Source organism: Pagrus pagrus (assembly GCF_965226575.1).
Source record: "Pagrus pagrus genome assembly, chromosome: 8".
Classification (NCBI taxonomy): domain Eukaryota; kingdom Metazoa; phylum Chordata; class Actinopteri; order Spariformes; family Sparidae; genus Pagrus; species Pagrus pagrus.
In genome coordinates this window covers 14,480,897-14,495,855 of record NC_140192.1, presented here as the reverse complement: position 1 = coordinate 14,495,855, position 14,959 = coordinate 14,480,897, and the positions used below count along the sequence as shown (strand labels likewise).

Genomic DNA, 14,959 nt, shown 5'->3' with positions numbered 1-14,959 from the left:
AGTATCTTGGAACCTTAAACAAAGACTGAACTCTAATTTCTTTTCCCATATGCGAAAGCCTGATCCCTGGAATACCCACGTGTGGAAAGGAGTCAATGGGACGCCCACAAAGAAAAGAGCCATCGGATTCAAGAAGCTTGCCAAGTGAGTGTGCAGTCGTTCAGAAATATTAGAAGAAAGCCATGCTCGGTTTGTTTTCTTTCTTGTCTTCTTACAGCATTTATATACTCAAGGTTGAATTGCAGCCCTAAATGTCAACGATAATGTACTGTTAGATGAATCTAGAGCCAAACAAGTAATCATGCCAAAAGTTAGACACATGGGAAGGAAGCTGGAGTACTCAGCGGTGAAATTCATCCAATCAACCCCTCGGGGAGTAATCAAAGCTTTGTCAGTGGTTTGTTGGTGTATGCATGCACTCATGCACGCATATGTTCTGCTATTAATATAATTGCCTCGAGGATATGATAAGCTAGGTAATCACAATTGTCATCCATCCGCTACCCCGACATAATGTCTGCTGCCTGCTGAAGTGAACCACATTACCCTCAATAACAAATGTTTTACCAGATGTGAGGGAATCTTCTGGTTATGACAGAGGATTAAAGGTTGCAAACTGTGTCACTGGTCCTTGATTGAATGATTTGATTTCGTTGTCTGCTGTTTTTCTGTGCATCTCATTCCCTCCATCTCCCCCTTCGCCTCTGCAGGGCTGTGAAGTTTTCGGCCAAGCTCATGGGCCAGGCCATGGCCAAGAGGGTGAAAGCCACCATACTGTTTGCTACAGAGACGGGCAAGTCACAAGATTATGCCAAGACCCTCTGTCAAATATTCAAGCACGCTTTTGACGCGAAGGTAAGCTTGCTCCTACCTTGCATCATCTTAACCGAGAGTTCAACACGAGCTGACCTGTAATTGTGCAGACGCCTAATTGAAAAAATTCAAAGAAATCATTCCTATATCCCTCACCCCGCGCCTCTCTCGCTCTCTGGCTGACAAAGTCAAGCAGATGCCAGCTGAGCACAGGCGACGAGAGGGGTTGAAGAAGAAAGTGTGTCTTTTGTCACATTTTCTTCTTCTCTCATGCAGCAGAGTGCCGCGGGTCGGAAGCGAGATTTAACCAGCGAAGCGTTGAGCAGAGCGGTAGTTTAAGACAAGATCCTGAAGCACCCCTGGCTGTGCAAATCTGTTTAGAAAAAGAGAGAGGGGGGGGGGGGGGGAAAGCTCAACATGCTGCTCTCAATCACACACTGTGTGCTTTTCCTCCAGGTCATTTCTTATTTTGCCTTCCTGTTTTCCCTGTGTGATCAATCATATAAGGACAGATCTGTGCGTGCAAGTGTGTGGATGTGTGTGTCACTGAGAGTGGGTGTCTGTAGATGGATCGCAGGGCAGATGTGAACGCCTGGGGCAAATCCTTGATGTTGTGGGGCTAAAGCCTGTTTCCTCTTCACGCCTTGATGTTCCTTGTGTCTTTGTGTGTATGTGAAATGCCAGCGCGTTCCGTGGCAGACAAACCATCACGATGAGTGGTGTGCATCATGGATGCTCGTTGTGCGGCAGCAGCATATTATCATCTCGTTAGAGGCGAGGACAGAGTGGTCATTACAACCTCCTCCTCTGCCAGTGGCTGTGTGTTCAGCCTTGCTTTACACGCTCAAGTCATCCGTCGTGTGGAGTGTGTGTGTGTGTGCGCGTGTGTGTGTGTGTAGGAGACGAAAGCGAGACAAACACCACACCATGTGAGTGGAGGCTGAAGCTGTTTCTTTGTGACATCTGCAGGTCATGTCAATGGATGAATATGATGTGGTGGACCTGGAGCACGAGACGCTGGTGTTAGTGGTGACCAGCACGTTCGGCAACGGTGATCCACCTGAAAATGGAGAGGTACGCATGTTATATAACAACTCCAGCTAACAAAGCATAGATGTACAGATGGCTCACCGCCTTTTTTCTTTGGTCACTGTAGAAATTTGGAGGTGCCTTAATGGAGATGCGCCACCCAACATCCAACACAGAAGACAGAAAGTGAGTGACGTCCCTCAGCCTGCGTGTGTCTGTATTCATGCTTATCAGATTTTGTCTTTTCTTCCCTCGCAATATACGTCTGTGTGTCTCATCCAGTGGCGGCTTGTGACAAAAAATTGTTTGTTTTACAGTTGTTCGCTACTTATTGCCGCTTTTTTTTATTCTCAACGAAATATTACAAAGTAAAACAGTGTCTTTTAAGATTCCTCAGAAACCTAATGCAGAAGATAGGGTGTTTATCAATCATCCTGTAGCGTCTTTTCTTTTCCCCATCTACTCTCTGCACAGCCATCAAGTGAAGTGTTTCCACTCTAGTTTCTGTACCTTACAGTGGATTTCGGCACCACCCTGGATCATTGCGGCAGGCGAGAGAGAAGATAAATCCATTTTTAAATCCCAAAAGTTTAAAAAACAAACTCTGTACTCTCCTAAACTCCTCCGGATTCTGGACGAACTTCTGGATACTGAAGCTCCGGACGCCGGACTGCCCCTGGCTGTCTCGTCGCAAGCTCCAGCAGCTGTCTGCCGTTTAACACTAACAGATCCAAAACACTGTCCCTCCGCTCTGCTTTTAGTCCAATTAACCGCACATTGACTGCATATCATGTGTCCAATATCTGAATCAAAATTCTCCAAAAGGCATCAACACCATAAATACAGCCGAGAGATCAAGTTCAGTGACTGCAATTAGCTGAGGTGAAGCCGAGCAGCCAGCTCGCGAGTACCTGTCACTCAAAGTGGTCACGCACCTCATTATGTGTAACTTTAAGCCTTAATATAATTTAAATGAGTGACTCATATAATGAAGGAATAAATTAGGTATAGAGACCAAACAGGGTTTTTTTGTACCAGGCTGAAAGCAAGTCTATTTTTGCTGTAAGGTTGGGCGTTTTAACACAGGCTCTGGGAATTGACTCGCTTTTGGAGCCAGCCTCGAGTGGCCATTCGAGGAACTGCGTTTTTGGTTCATCCGCATAGGCCTTATTTGTAACAGCCAGAGGCTGCCGCTTGGTCCCACCCGATGGAGGACAGAGGGAGTCCGTCCTCCTCTGCCCCCCACCACCACTTTCCCCTCCTCCCCGTCCTGGCCTGCAGGTGTCGCTGTTAAGGTGTTTTTATAAGAATTTCAACAATGGATTTTTTAAAAGAAAAGAGAAAAATCATTTCGTAAATGTTTCAGAGTTTTGATAATGCTTTATTCTAACCAATTTCTCTTTTTTTATACTCTGACTTTTCCATCTCGCCTCTCAAAAGTAGAGGAGAAACAACCTCCTCTGCTTCTAAGAGCCAGCCTCCACTGGTCTCATATCTGTCTGTTCACCACCTGTACAGGAGCTACAAGGTCCGTTTCAACAGCGTGTCCTCCTACTCTGACACTCGTAAATCATCCAGCGACGAGCCAGAAGCCAAGATTAACTTTGAGAGCACCGGACCTCTCGCCAACGTTAGGTAAACAAAACCAAACCAGGTCAAAAACAGTCATAAAACTGGAATGGCACACAGTACAGCAAATACCTCTGCCAAGGCCCCACAGTCCCCTTTTCATACTCATTCTCATAGACACCAGGCACCAGATTTAATCAATTCCATGTATTGTTCCCTGAGAAATGAACAAAAATGTCGCAAAATCTTGCAATGTTAAAGACAGTGAGAAACATATTTCTGGAACCATCCCTTTAACCGGATTCACACCAAAAGTAAATGGAGTCTATTCTTGGCGGAGACTCATCCTCCTTCCAAGTTTGGTGGAAATCCATTCTGCAATTTTTGTGTAAGCCTGCTGAAAAAACAACCAACAAACAAACAGACACGGGTGAAAACACACCTCCTTGGCAGAGGTAATAAGACTGTCTAAAGAGTGCTATCCTCCCCAGTAAGTATTGATGTGGTGATTTGCAGGTTAAACGACATCTAAACGTCAGGGTAAGAATGGTGATGTTAAAATTAGATCCACGATGGTCTTTGACATGTTGCTGAAACAATGGTTTTATGTTACCTTAAAGGTAAACATTAACTAAAATTATCACCAGAATGTGAAGAAACAGCAGCATCGTTGCTAACTATGTAATGTGTTGCAGATCTATCTACTGAGGTTAGCATGCTAGCCAGCTAACCCCTTGGCCAAAGCTCCTGTGCTAGCAGTGTAAACACCAACAGTGTGCTCCGAACTCTCCGAGAATAGCAGCAGTTAGTGGCTACATACTGCAACTTTAATGTCTTTAATTAAACCCAGTTTTAATTGAGAGTCGTGTTTATCTTTTAACCTGCAAATCATAAAATCAATGATTACTTCGACAAAATTAGTCACAGTCTCATTTCAATATTGTTGTATGGGATAATGACTAATGGATATATTCATTTTACATAGTACAGAAAATAATGATTCAAGTGTCAAGTATCCTATCCTGTATCCTACGTATCCTAAGGATGCTTTGTATGTTTCTTCCATATTGTTACTTACAAAGAGACTGTCTGAGAAAGTCTGATGGATATAAATTAGATTGTTTTTGAGAAACGGAGCCACAGCCTCGCCTTGAATTTGGAAACAGATATCGACAAAACGCTTGGCAGCACAAGCCATATTTCAACAGTTTTGTACGTGGGTAACACAAGTAAGTAAAGTGAGGCTGTTGGTTTGGCTAGCTTTGCAACTACTGACAAAAGGAACAAAGTGAAGTTAAGCAACAAATCTGAAAGTCAATTTGGCAACAGTAATTATCATAGAGATAATATAGAGATACAAGATAAAGAGACCGTAAACACTTTCTGAAATACAAAAGTTAAAAGTGTTTTAATAACATCATGATTAACCACTGAACATCTCCTTATTTGTTAACTTGAATTTTCATCCTACTCAGTTCATATAGATTCCTTTGCTTGTAAAACCTATTTGGGATGACAGGTCTTATACCAGTGGACAGTTTGCTGATCTGTTAAAGGAGAGAAGACATTTTGCTCAAACTTGAACCTGATGTGTGTTGACTGCTTCACAGTGAAGCAGCGGAAGGATAACTTGTCCGTTCGCAGAGAAGTGATCTATTTCATGTTTACATCTAGACAGCGCAAGTATTTGTAAATACGTCAGCTGTTTTGGTGCCTTTTTAGAGGGAAGAAAGTTTCTAACGTGGGCTCTGTGTATTCGAATGTCTATGTTTGTGTTCAGCTTTTTTAACGCTGCAGCACCTGCCTCTCCGTCTCTTTCTTCATATGTGTGTGTGTCTCTGTTTAGGTTCTCAGTGTTTGGCCTTGGCTCCAGGGCCTACCCACACTTCTGCGCCTTTGCCCACGCTGTGGACACACTGTTTGAAGAGCTGGGGGGGGAGCGCATCCTACGCATGGGAGAAGGAGATGAGCTGTGTGGCCAGGAGGAGTCATTCAGAACCTGGGCCAAGAAGGTTTTTAAGGTTGGTTTCATGGGCTGAGACCCTTTGGGCTCAGTTTAGTTCAAAGGTTTTCAAAGTGGGAGGAGAGCCTCACCAGGGGGGCTCCAAGCAAGTTATGGGGAGGCTCAGCGAATGTGATATGACATTAGTTTTTATATTAGTTATCAAAAGCAAGTGATTTTGTTAAAGAGAGTTCAGAGATGCTGTAGTTTGGGGGAATGTTGCTGTTTTTTCCACAGTCCGAAACTCATAAATTCCTAAGGAAAGATACTTTTTTTTATGTATTTGGTCTCATCCAAAGTTATGGCAAACAGTAATATTGGAAAAAAAAAATCAATAATCAATCAAAATGAGGAATGAGGAACTGAACTTAACAGAACTGATGACATTACCAAGGATCCTTAATTGTTTTGTTTGCGAAGAGGGCTCACTTGGAACAGATTTGACAAACTTCGTAACAAACTGAGTTGCAGTCTTTTTCTGTTTATTGTTGAAGGGTGGTCATTTTTGACCTTGCTTTTATAGAAGAATTTGAAAATGTAAATGACAGTTGGCACGACATCAAACCAATGATCTGTTGATCTTTACAAATCCAGATGCGGTAGTCTAACGGTGGAATAGCTGCCAGTGCTGAAAAAGGTGTTAAATCAAATCACGACCTTAAAGTCAAAAGTCAAATCACGTTGTGCATTTGGAGAATTGTGAACCCACTTAATATGGTTCCCTGTTTTCTGTGCAGCCACAACAACATAAATAAAATAAGGAAACCTTTTGAAGGCGTTTGGCTGAACATAACCTTGAGCTGCTGACCGCAGTCCTACTTAGAGTGCAGGAGATCATTTTCGTAAACCTTTGTGATTCCTGTGGAGGTGTGATGGGAATCTGTAAATAATGGCCGTGTTCTCTCCTGTTCTTCGTGTCAAGGCTGCCTGTGACGTGTTCTGCGTTGGCGATGATGTGAACATCGAGAAGGCCAACGACTCACTGATCAGCAACGACCGCAGCTGGAAGAAGAGCAAGTTCCGCCTGACGTACACAGCCGAGGCCCCGGCACTCACAGAAGGTACATAATAATCCTGTGGGACGCAAGTGATGAACTGTTGGTGGCGTCTTGATATTAAAGGGGCGATAAGTGCTCATAAGCGCTGAAGCACAAAATGACCATAATACATCTATAGAGGGATGTTGATGTTATTGATTAAGACCAGCAACTCCATTATATTGCCTGGAGGTGAGATTTGTGGCTCTGTTGTGGAATGAATAATGATAATGCAGTGGGATTTCAAGCCCTTTGTAGCTATCTATTTCAGACTTGGTCACTAGTGTCCAAAATGTTGGACCAAGTCTGAAATAGATCAGTGGCTCTGCTGCCTAATGAACATAGATTAATTATTAAATTGTTGCATTTTAAATGAGATAAAGATTGTGAACTAGGCCCGACTACTATGACAGCACCGTTAAATTTACTCTGTTTCCGAGAGATTCGACTTCATGGTCATTTAAGAGTCTGCAGTTTGTGGTGATGTTGACCTGTGTTATACAAAAAGGTGTAAACATGGGCGGGCAAAATAATAAAAACACATGCGAGAAATCCATTTAGTATATTTTCCAAAATGTTGAACTTTAATAAAAGCAGATCGGGTATATAGATGACACTATTTCTTTAAATGGTAAATGACATGTATGAGATGTAGTTTTGTTTTTTATGCCAACAGCACTGTACAACATTCACAAGAAGAAGGTTTATGGAGCAAAGATGCTGGAATCTCAAAACTTACAAAGTCCCAAATCCAAGTATGTACCGACACATGAGCACACTGACAGGAAATAAATTAGTCTCGTATTTGTCTGTTTTGGTTAACATGTGAAACAGTGTTTAATTTATCTAACGCACTCGTCTGGTGTCCAACTCCTTCACTGTGTGGTGTGTAAGCTAAACGGAACAGACTGGAAATGGTGCCAGGTTATTCCCCAAATCTCTGATCTTTTTTTTTGCAGTCGCTCCACCATATTTGTGCGGCTCCACACAAACAACCACGTCAGCCTGAGCTACCAGCCCGGCGACCATCTGGGCATCTTCCCTGGCAACCACGAGGACCTGGTGACGGCTCTCATAGATAAGCTGGAGGATGCTCCACCTGTCAATCAAATAGTCAAAGTGGAGTTCCTGGAGGAGAGGAACACTGCCCTGGGTGGGTGATGCTACAGCAACGTCACGCTACTTTTACGCACACAGTGGGCGAGCAATCGGAAGGGTTGCGGTTTGAGATCCGGGCAGGATGTCAAAAACAAAACATGAATAAGAAACAGTCTCTCAGTCACACTTTGGTGAGGTATCTATGCCCAGAAATCTTTCAGTGAAGCTGCATACTGGCAAACAGTTGTGTGGAAACTGGGTGACTTAAGTGCGATTTTCACTGTGACTGTGAAGCAAGGTGTTTTTTATACACAGTGTGTACGTGTGTGTGTGTGTGTGTGTGTATGCTCGACCCAACTTTAACTAGACAAATTAAACAATTCTTTGTAATGACCTATTAAACTTCCACTTTAAAACACTTTCTCTTGTCATACTAGACTAGATCATCTGTGTGGATAATTTGCCGAAGTCTTTGAACTTGGCTAAAGCACTGTCATTTTTTAAAAGAAGAGCTCTTTGTTTTAACCACCTCTTTTAGCATTAAAAAGCAGTATATATAAAGACCCAAAGATCAAGCACCTACATACACTAACCAAGCAAGTTTAAAGAAGTTTAAAAATGCCTCCAAAAGACATGAAGACATTGTCTGATCTGCTGCACCTGGAAACAGGGCTGAAAAGAGGGAAACTGGGCTGATAATTCCCATTCATGTTACGCATTATCATATGATCCACTGTTGATACGAAATATTAATTAATGCAACCGTAACATTTTTCTTTTCTGCAGGTGTAATCAGTAACTGGACAAATGAGACTCGTATCCCTCCCTGCACCATCTACCAAGCCTTCCAGTACTTCCTGGACATCACCACCCCGCCGAGTCCTGTGCTGTTGCAGCAGTTTGCTGCTCTGGCAACCAACGACAAACAGAAAAAGAAACTAGAGATCCTCAGTAAGGTAAATTCACTTACTCTTCGGCGTTACCATTAACACTGACCTTTTGAATTATTGAGCTGCTGCTGTGCTGAGCGCTCAGCTCGGTTCGTGCCCAGACACATAAGGGATTTGCGATGTATGTGCGTGGGCTATATCCAAAAATACGCTCTCTCGCTTTTTTTCCATGTCAGAGGCAAATGTATGCAGACATTTGTTCACTTTTTATTAGAGCGTGGTTCTACAAGAAGTCACCATGTGTTCAAGGCATAATAATAACCAACACATTTATCATGTTTGCTATCAAAATATGGGAGACAGTTTTCTGTGTCTGAAAGCCGATTTGATGCACTTTGCACCGATGGAAATGCGTACAGTAGGAGTGAGCTGGCGCCAAATTAAAGCGGCTGATCGTTCTAACCCAGAGCCATTCCCCCTTGCAGTGCCTCCCACAATTCACTCTCCATTTTTGTCAATGTGTGGAAAAGGCTGGCTGAGGCCAAGCAGTGACTCATATGCTCATACATCGAATCATTGTCACCAAAGCAAGAGGGAGAGATGGAAGGCTTTCTGAATGCAGAAAAAGAAACAGTACAGTAGAATCAGCACTGCAGATCTTTTTTTATGTTCGTATGCGCTAAATCTCAAGATCATTAAAATCATTTCAGGACTAACGCAGGGTTTGGACACGTCTAATCCTCTTTTTTTATATAGATTCTCATAACAAACACTAGAGAACGGTCAAGTTGTCATGTTAGCTTTATTAACAATATATCAATGAAACTAGCTGTATCCATCTCTAAGATGTCCCACAGCCCTGTCTGTGTATCAAGGTTGAGAAACCCCAGGCCCAAAGGTACTTTTGCTGTTGAAATTTTGCTAATTGTACATACGGTGCTTCAAACAGCGCTTCAGGCTCAGAATGGAGACCACACCAGACTCCTTAATGGGCACTGTGTCGCTCATTAGCAGCTTAAGAACAAAGCAAAAGATGGGAAGATATCAAAGTTTTTACAGCCTGGTGGTAGTGCTCTATATTCATCACATCCAAATGTCAGCAATGACACACAAACACAGGAGGGCAGTGAATGTGGAACGGCTCTGCTGGTGGCTGCCTCCGGCTCTCTAATCAAAAACGTTTACAGATCTAAAAGAGGAAGCCATCCTCTATTTTTTTTTGTTCTCGTGGCAGTCGGTTAAGTAATTGGAGCAGCAACAATTCAAAAGCTGAAGTGGACATAAAAATCTAATAAATATTCACCTGTACTTTAATCCCACCTTGTCTTTCATATCCCAGGGCTTGCAGGAGTATGAAGAGTGGAAGTGGTACAACAATCCGACGCTGGTGGAGGTGCTGGAGGAGTTCCCATCCATCCAGATGCCCTCCACCCTGCTGCTCACCCAGCTGCCCCTGCTGCAGCCTCGCTACTACTCTATCAGCTCCTCTCCAGACCTGCACCCAGGAGAGATCCACCTCACCGTCGCTGTGGTCTCTTACCGTGCCAGAGGTAAGGACATACAACCTTGTAAACACTCCTTTAACCGAGCTGAGCATTTACTAACATCTCTCGAAGGATTTCTGTGTGGGTGTAAATGCAGGTGCTTTGGTCTTTTCTGCTTACAAGGTGGATGAACTTTAATGCTCCCATTAGGCTTTTGGGAGTCTAAAATTGGTATCTTCTTTCTTTTCTGTCTTTTTAAAAGGCCAATTTCTTGACATTTCTGTAAAAAAGTGCAAAACAAACTCAATCATACCCTGTGATTTCTACTAAAATGTATTTATCATTAAGTTATCGCTCGAAAAAAGTGCATACCCTGTATATATATATTTTGCATCAGTTCAGTTTATGTCATGGATAAAAGGCAGAGTGCTGTGGTTCTTTCAAGGTTGCTGCAAAGACTTGAAAAGTCGAATGACTCACCATCTCCGAAAACCCTCGGATGGCTCAAAGAGCATTGATTGCAAGTTATCTTGGAAAGCCAGTCTGCTTCATAGGGCAGCCGGACCACCACTGTAATTACAAGAAATGTAGATGTGGAAACACCTCAGGAATATTTTCTATCTGCAAACAGATTCTATTTAAAGATATGGACACTAACACAGAGAAAACACTGCAGGTATACCAGCCTGTCTGATGGTATGTACAATGTTAGTGCATAGCTTATCACAAAGCTTTTACAGCTTCACCTTTGCAATTAGCATCTGCACACTCCAGCCTGTCGAGTATCAGCAAACACTACCATATTCTATCTACTATTTTCTCTCACATGTGTAATGTGCGCTTGTGTAAGCATGTTACTGTGATTGTATAAGTAGTGGGTGAATTACTGTAATTTCCCCTCAGAGGGAGAGAGAAGAATCGCCCTAGCCTTGGGAAATGTGCTACAGCCACTCTCTTCCCATTTAGTGTGTCCACTCACAGTGAGTGGGAGGAGGAGGGGAGAGGAACAGGTAAAGTGCTTGCTTGGTTATCATCCCTTTCAGATGGAGAGGGACCTATTCACCATGGAGTGTGTTCGTCGTGGCTCAACAGGATAGAGAAGGGGGAGATGGTGCCATGTTTTGTCCGAGGGTAAATATCACGATATATTTCAAATGACTCGATATCGTGGCATGTTAAAGGAAACGTTTAGTAAGTCGATTTGCTTTCTTGCTGAGCTAGCTCACTTAAAGCAGCTATAAGGAGCTTACATTTGTCCATTCTGGCAGCTCCTGTGCACAAAAGCGGAAAAATGTTCTACCATACTGTGCTTTCATTTTGCGACTTACTATTTTTTTCTGGGAATCTGACCTGGTGACAGGCATTAAGAATAGCTACATAAAAATTTCCAATCTTGTTTGCTTATGTAGAAGCATCAGTATTAAAGTGAGACTGTTTCACAACCAGTTAAAAAGTCCTTGTCGTATATAGTATTTGACTGAGCAGAAAGAGTGTCATATTTAGCACACAAACATCAGAGTTGGCTAGAAAGCAAAACTTAGATTTTTCAGCAGGTGAACCAAGCTAAGTTAGCTGAATAAGTTATCATAATATAGTGACTGCCTATTGTTCTGATGGCCCATTATTTTGAAACCCTGATAGTCCCAAAAATGTTCCATTGGACTGCAGGTCCATTTGTTATACCAAAAATAAATGGCCACTACTCAAATGCACATTGTTTCAAAGATATACAAACTCTCGCTGAGTTTTTGGCCCTTTTTTTTGGTTAGGGGGTGGGGTAGCGTTGTTAGGCCCATTAAGGGCAAGACCCCCGCCAATTCAGCACCATGGACAGGGCCGGCAGTCACTGATTTAACAACTGCAAGGTGAGTGTCTGCATCCGGAGCTAGAAAGTATGATACGTTGTATGATTGTTGGGGATTCGGAATAATGAGCCATCCAAACAATGGCATGGCAAACCTAATATCAAGCATACAGACATGAGTGATCTCAAGCTAACTATTGGCAAGGAAGTAATTAAGCATATCTCCCAGCTATTTTTTTAGTAAATTTCAGAAGCTTGCTATATTTTGGATATATTTCTTACTTCATTTTTTTTATTTCTATTTTATTGTTGTAGTGCACCATCATTCCAACTTCCCAGAGACAACCAAGCCCCTTGTATACTGGTGGGCCCAGGAACAGGTATCGCCCCGTTCAGAAGCTTCTGGCAACAGAGACTATATGACCTCGAACACAAAGGTTGGTTCCTCTCTCATTCCTTTGTATGTATAACCTCCTCATATAGAGGCTTTTTTACAGTGTTTTTTTCACTGCTGCACATGGAACTGCATACAGTCTTCAGTTTGATGGTTGATTATAAGAATATCCAGGACTATCGTGTCTACGGTGAAATAACTTGCGCCTGTCATCTATAGGAATCGAGTCGTGCCCCATGATCCTGGTGTTTGGTTGTCGTCAGAGTGAGGTGGACCACATCTACAAGGAGGAGACCATCCAGGCCAAGAACAAAGAAGTGTTCAAGGAGCTCTACACGGCCTATTCCAGAGAACCCGGCAAACCAAAGGTACAAGCACTAAACTGTCTGTAACTGTAAATGAGTCAGCTTGTCGAAACCCAGAGTAGAGAAAGGGCTTTTTTTTTTTTACTCTGCCGTCTTTGCTTTTATGAATATTTCTTATTTTGTTTCAGAAATACACAAAATTAAGAGTCTGGAAAGATAAATACGTTGTTCCATACTCTGTTATTTATTAAGTCCCTGGACACCCACCAGCAGTCCTCAGCTTTCAGTTTACAAATCCTACTTCATGTTACTTTATTCTCTCTCTGTCAGTGGTCTCCTGACTCTGCTTTTCACTTTGCTTCCTCTCACACTTGACTTCCTCATGCACACTCATCGTTCCTCCTGTGCCTCTCTGTCAGAAATATGTACAGGACGCACTGCGCGAGCAGCTGTCAGAGACGGTGTACCAGTGCCTGAGGGAGGAGGGAGGACACATCTACGTGTGTGGGGATGTTACCATGGCCGGGGACGTTCTCAAGACTGTCCAGCAAATCATCAAGCAGCAGGGCAACATGAGCTTGGAGGATGCTGGCTTCTTCATCAGCAAGCTTCGGGTAAGAGAGAGAGAGAGAGAGAGAGAGCAACGGTGTAGTTCTTTTATGCAACATCGTCACCATGATGTTCACCATCAAACGCCGCTGAGCAACTTGGAGTGATGGTAGCGTGCAGTGCTTTTCACCATTGAAGTGGTGCCCTTGAGAAATGCAATCCACCTCCAGCTGAACAGGCAGCTTCTTCACATGAATGTATGTAACTAAGTGTATGTAACAAGCCCACAATTAACACAATTAACACATAACATAATTAACACATGGCTTTGTGTAGAATACAAATGGACTGAAGACTTTTTTCAGTACTTGTCGGTGAATCTGTAAAATGCTGTGAGTGCAGGTATCTAAACACAGTCAGTATGCTTCTGTCAATCAACGACTATTTAATCATAAACATTTTATGGTGTAAGAGTAGATAAAGACACAAGCCTAATAGAAATACTGTAATGCTGTATGTAACTCCAAAAAAAGCTCCAAAAACAATAAAACTCTCTTCATGCTGATGATCTGTATGTAAGGAAATAGTCTGTATGCAGTGTGACTACAAGGTTAGAGTTCAAATACTATCTGTAAAACCTCTGTGACCTTAATAAAACTCTGAAACCACGTACAGGCGAAGGCCATTCTGGCTGTTTCTAAGATCTGCCTGTATATTCTCATATTTCTTTGTGCTTCTTTTTGAAATCAGCAGTGTGATTCATATTCGCTTCACCTTCTCTCTCCACTTTCATCATCCCACTATATCCAGGATGAGAACCGCTACCATGAGGACATCTTTGGTGTCACCCTGCGCACGTACGAGGTCACCAACCGCATTCGTTCAGAGTCCATCGCCTACATTGAGGAGAGCAAAAAGGACTCCGATGAGTAAGTAGTTTGTGTCTTTAAAATCTGGCATTTCCTAATGGACGATTCTCAGTAACAAAAGCACACATTGAACCAAGTAGGCAGTAAAGGAGAAAACGTTGTTAAAAAGGCAGGTTTTTATCTTAACGTCAACATGAATGTGCTCTGTCGGCAGTCTAGCTGCACCGATTCTCGTTCTGCTATTGAGGAAACAAACACTCTGTTCTCTTCGCATTGAAACCAATCACGATTGTCTTGGGAGGCACTAAACCCAATGAAGTGATGGTGCCTCTGCAAAATGGTGCCAGGGGAAGCTTGTTTTGCATATCGGGAGATGAGTCCTGGAATTAAAATGTTTAAATCCCTGCAAAAGAAAAAAGGAGAGCTGCTAGCTGGTTTAGGCGACCAGGTTAGGGTTGGGGTAACATTTTCAGCATGTAGGTTGCTAGCTCAGAGCTTTTTTGTTTGCTTTTAGGGGGGTTTTCTCCAGTATTTTATTTTGGTTTAATTTTGTTGGAAGGCTGACTAATCAGAGCATGAAAAATGGCTTTTTATTTCAAATTAAACATTTAGCAAGCTGTGCAGCATTAATATTCTGGCTATTGTGTTTCAATGGTGCTTTAGGAGACAGTACAACTTTTGTTCCAGTGCTCTTATGGGCTTTTCAGTTCTCAATAACGTGCATTAAAACAGGATCGTCTGTCTTACTAGAAATAGTTTTAATATTTCAGCTGTTACTAAAATCTCTTGCTGAGCATTCAAGAGGCAACCTTACCACAGGCCTATAACCTTTAAAGTGGTATACTAGACTTTTGCTAAGTTGCTAAGCCTTGTGGGTAACCGGCTTTCTTCAAATCATGACTAATATTTCTCTTTGTTTATTTGGGGTTTTTTTTTGTTTTGTTTTTTAAAGAAAGCACCTCATTCAAGCAAATACATTCACATTCATATATTTCTTCTTTTATTCATCAGTCCATTGTTAGTCTGTTTATCTGACTGGATTTTAAGAGGCATGGTAATCTAGTTTGCACACACAACACAACTGTGCGGGATGCGTAAGATCTATCATGTGTCCTC

At 42.5% G+C, this 14,959-nt stretch overlaps 1 protein-coding gene across 5 annotated transcripts in view; it reads left to right on the top strand.

Annotated features, from left to right (window-relative positions):
• nos1 (nitric oxide synthase 1 (neuronal)) overlaps positions 1-14,959 on the top strand; it is a gene marked incomplete at its 3' end in the record, with an annotated part of 42,588 nt that overhangs the window by 23,219 nt on the left and 4,410 nt on the right. For 2 of the 5 annotated variants that reach the window (XM_084359246.1, XM_084359245.1), the window contains 16 exons: positions 59-144; positions 711-855; positions 1,783-1,887; positions 1,970-2,028; positions 3,286-3,477; positions 5,258-5,432; positions 6,336-6,474; positions 7,127-7,205; positions 7,410-7,603; positions 8,335-8,504; positions 9,778-9,988; positions 10,966-11,053; positions 12,042-12,163; positions 12,340-12,488; positions 12,845-13,039; positions 13,785-13,903. In XM_084359246.1, the coding sequence (XP_084215372.1) occupies positions 59-144; positions 711-855; positions 1,783-1,887; positions 1,970-2,028; positions 3,286-3,477; positions 5,258-5,432; positions 6,336-6,474; positions 7,127-7,205; positions 7,410-7,603; positions 8,335-8,504; positions 9,778-9,988; positions 10,966-11,053; positions 12,042-12,163; positions 12,340-12,488; positions 12,845-13,039; positions 13,785-13,903 (2,228 nt within the window). Of the gene's footprint in view, positions 1-58; positions 145-710; positions 856-1,782; positions 1,888-1,969; positions 2,029-3,285; positions 3,478-5,257; positions 5,433-6,335; positions 6,475-7,126; positions 7,206-7,409; positions 7,604-8,334; positions 8,505-9,777; positions 9,989-10,965; positions 11,054-12,041; positions 12,164-12,339; positions 12,489-12,844; positions 13,040-13,784; positions 13,908-14,959 lie in introns of those variants that run through there. The other 3 variants (XM_084359247.1, XM_084359249.1, XM_084359248.1) reach the window with 2 other exon arrangements.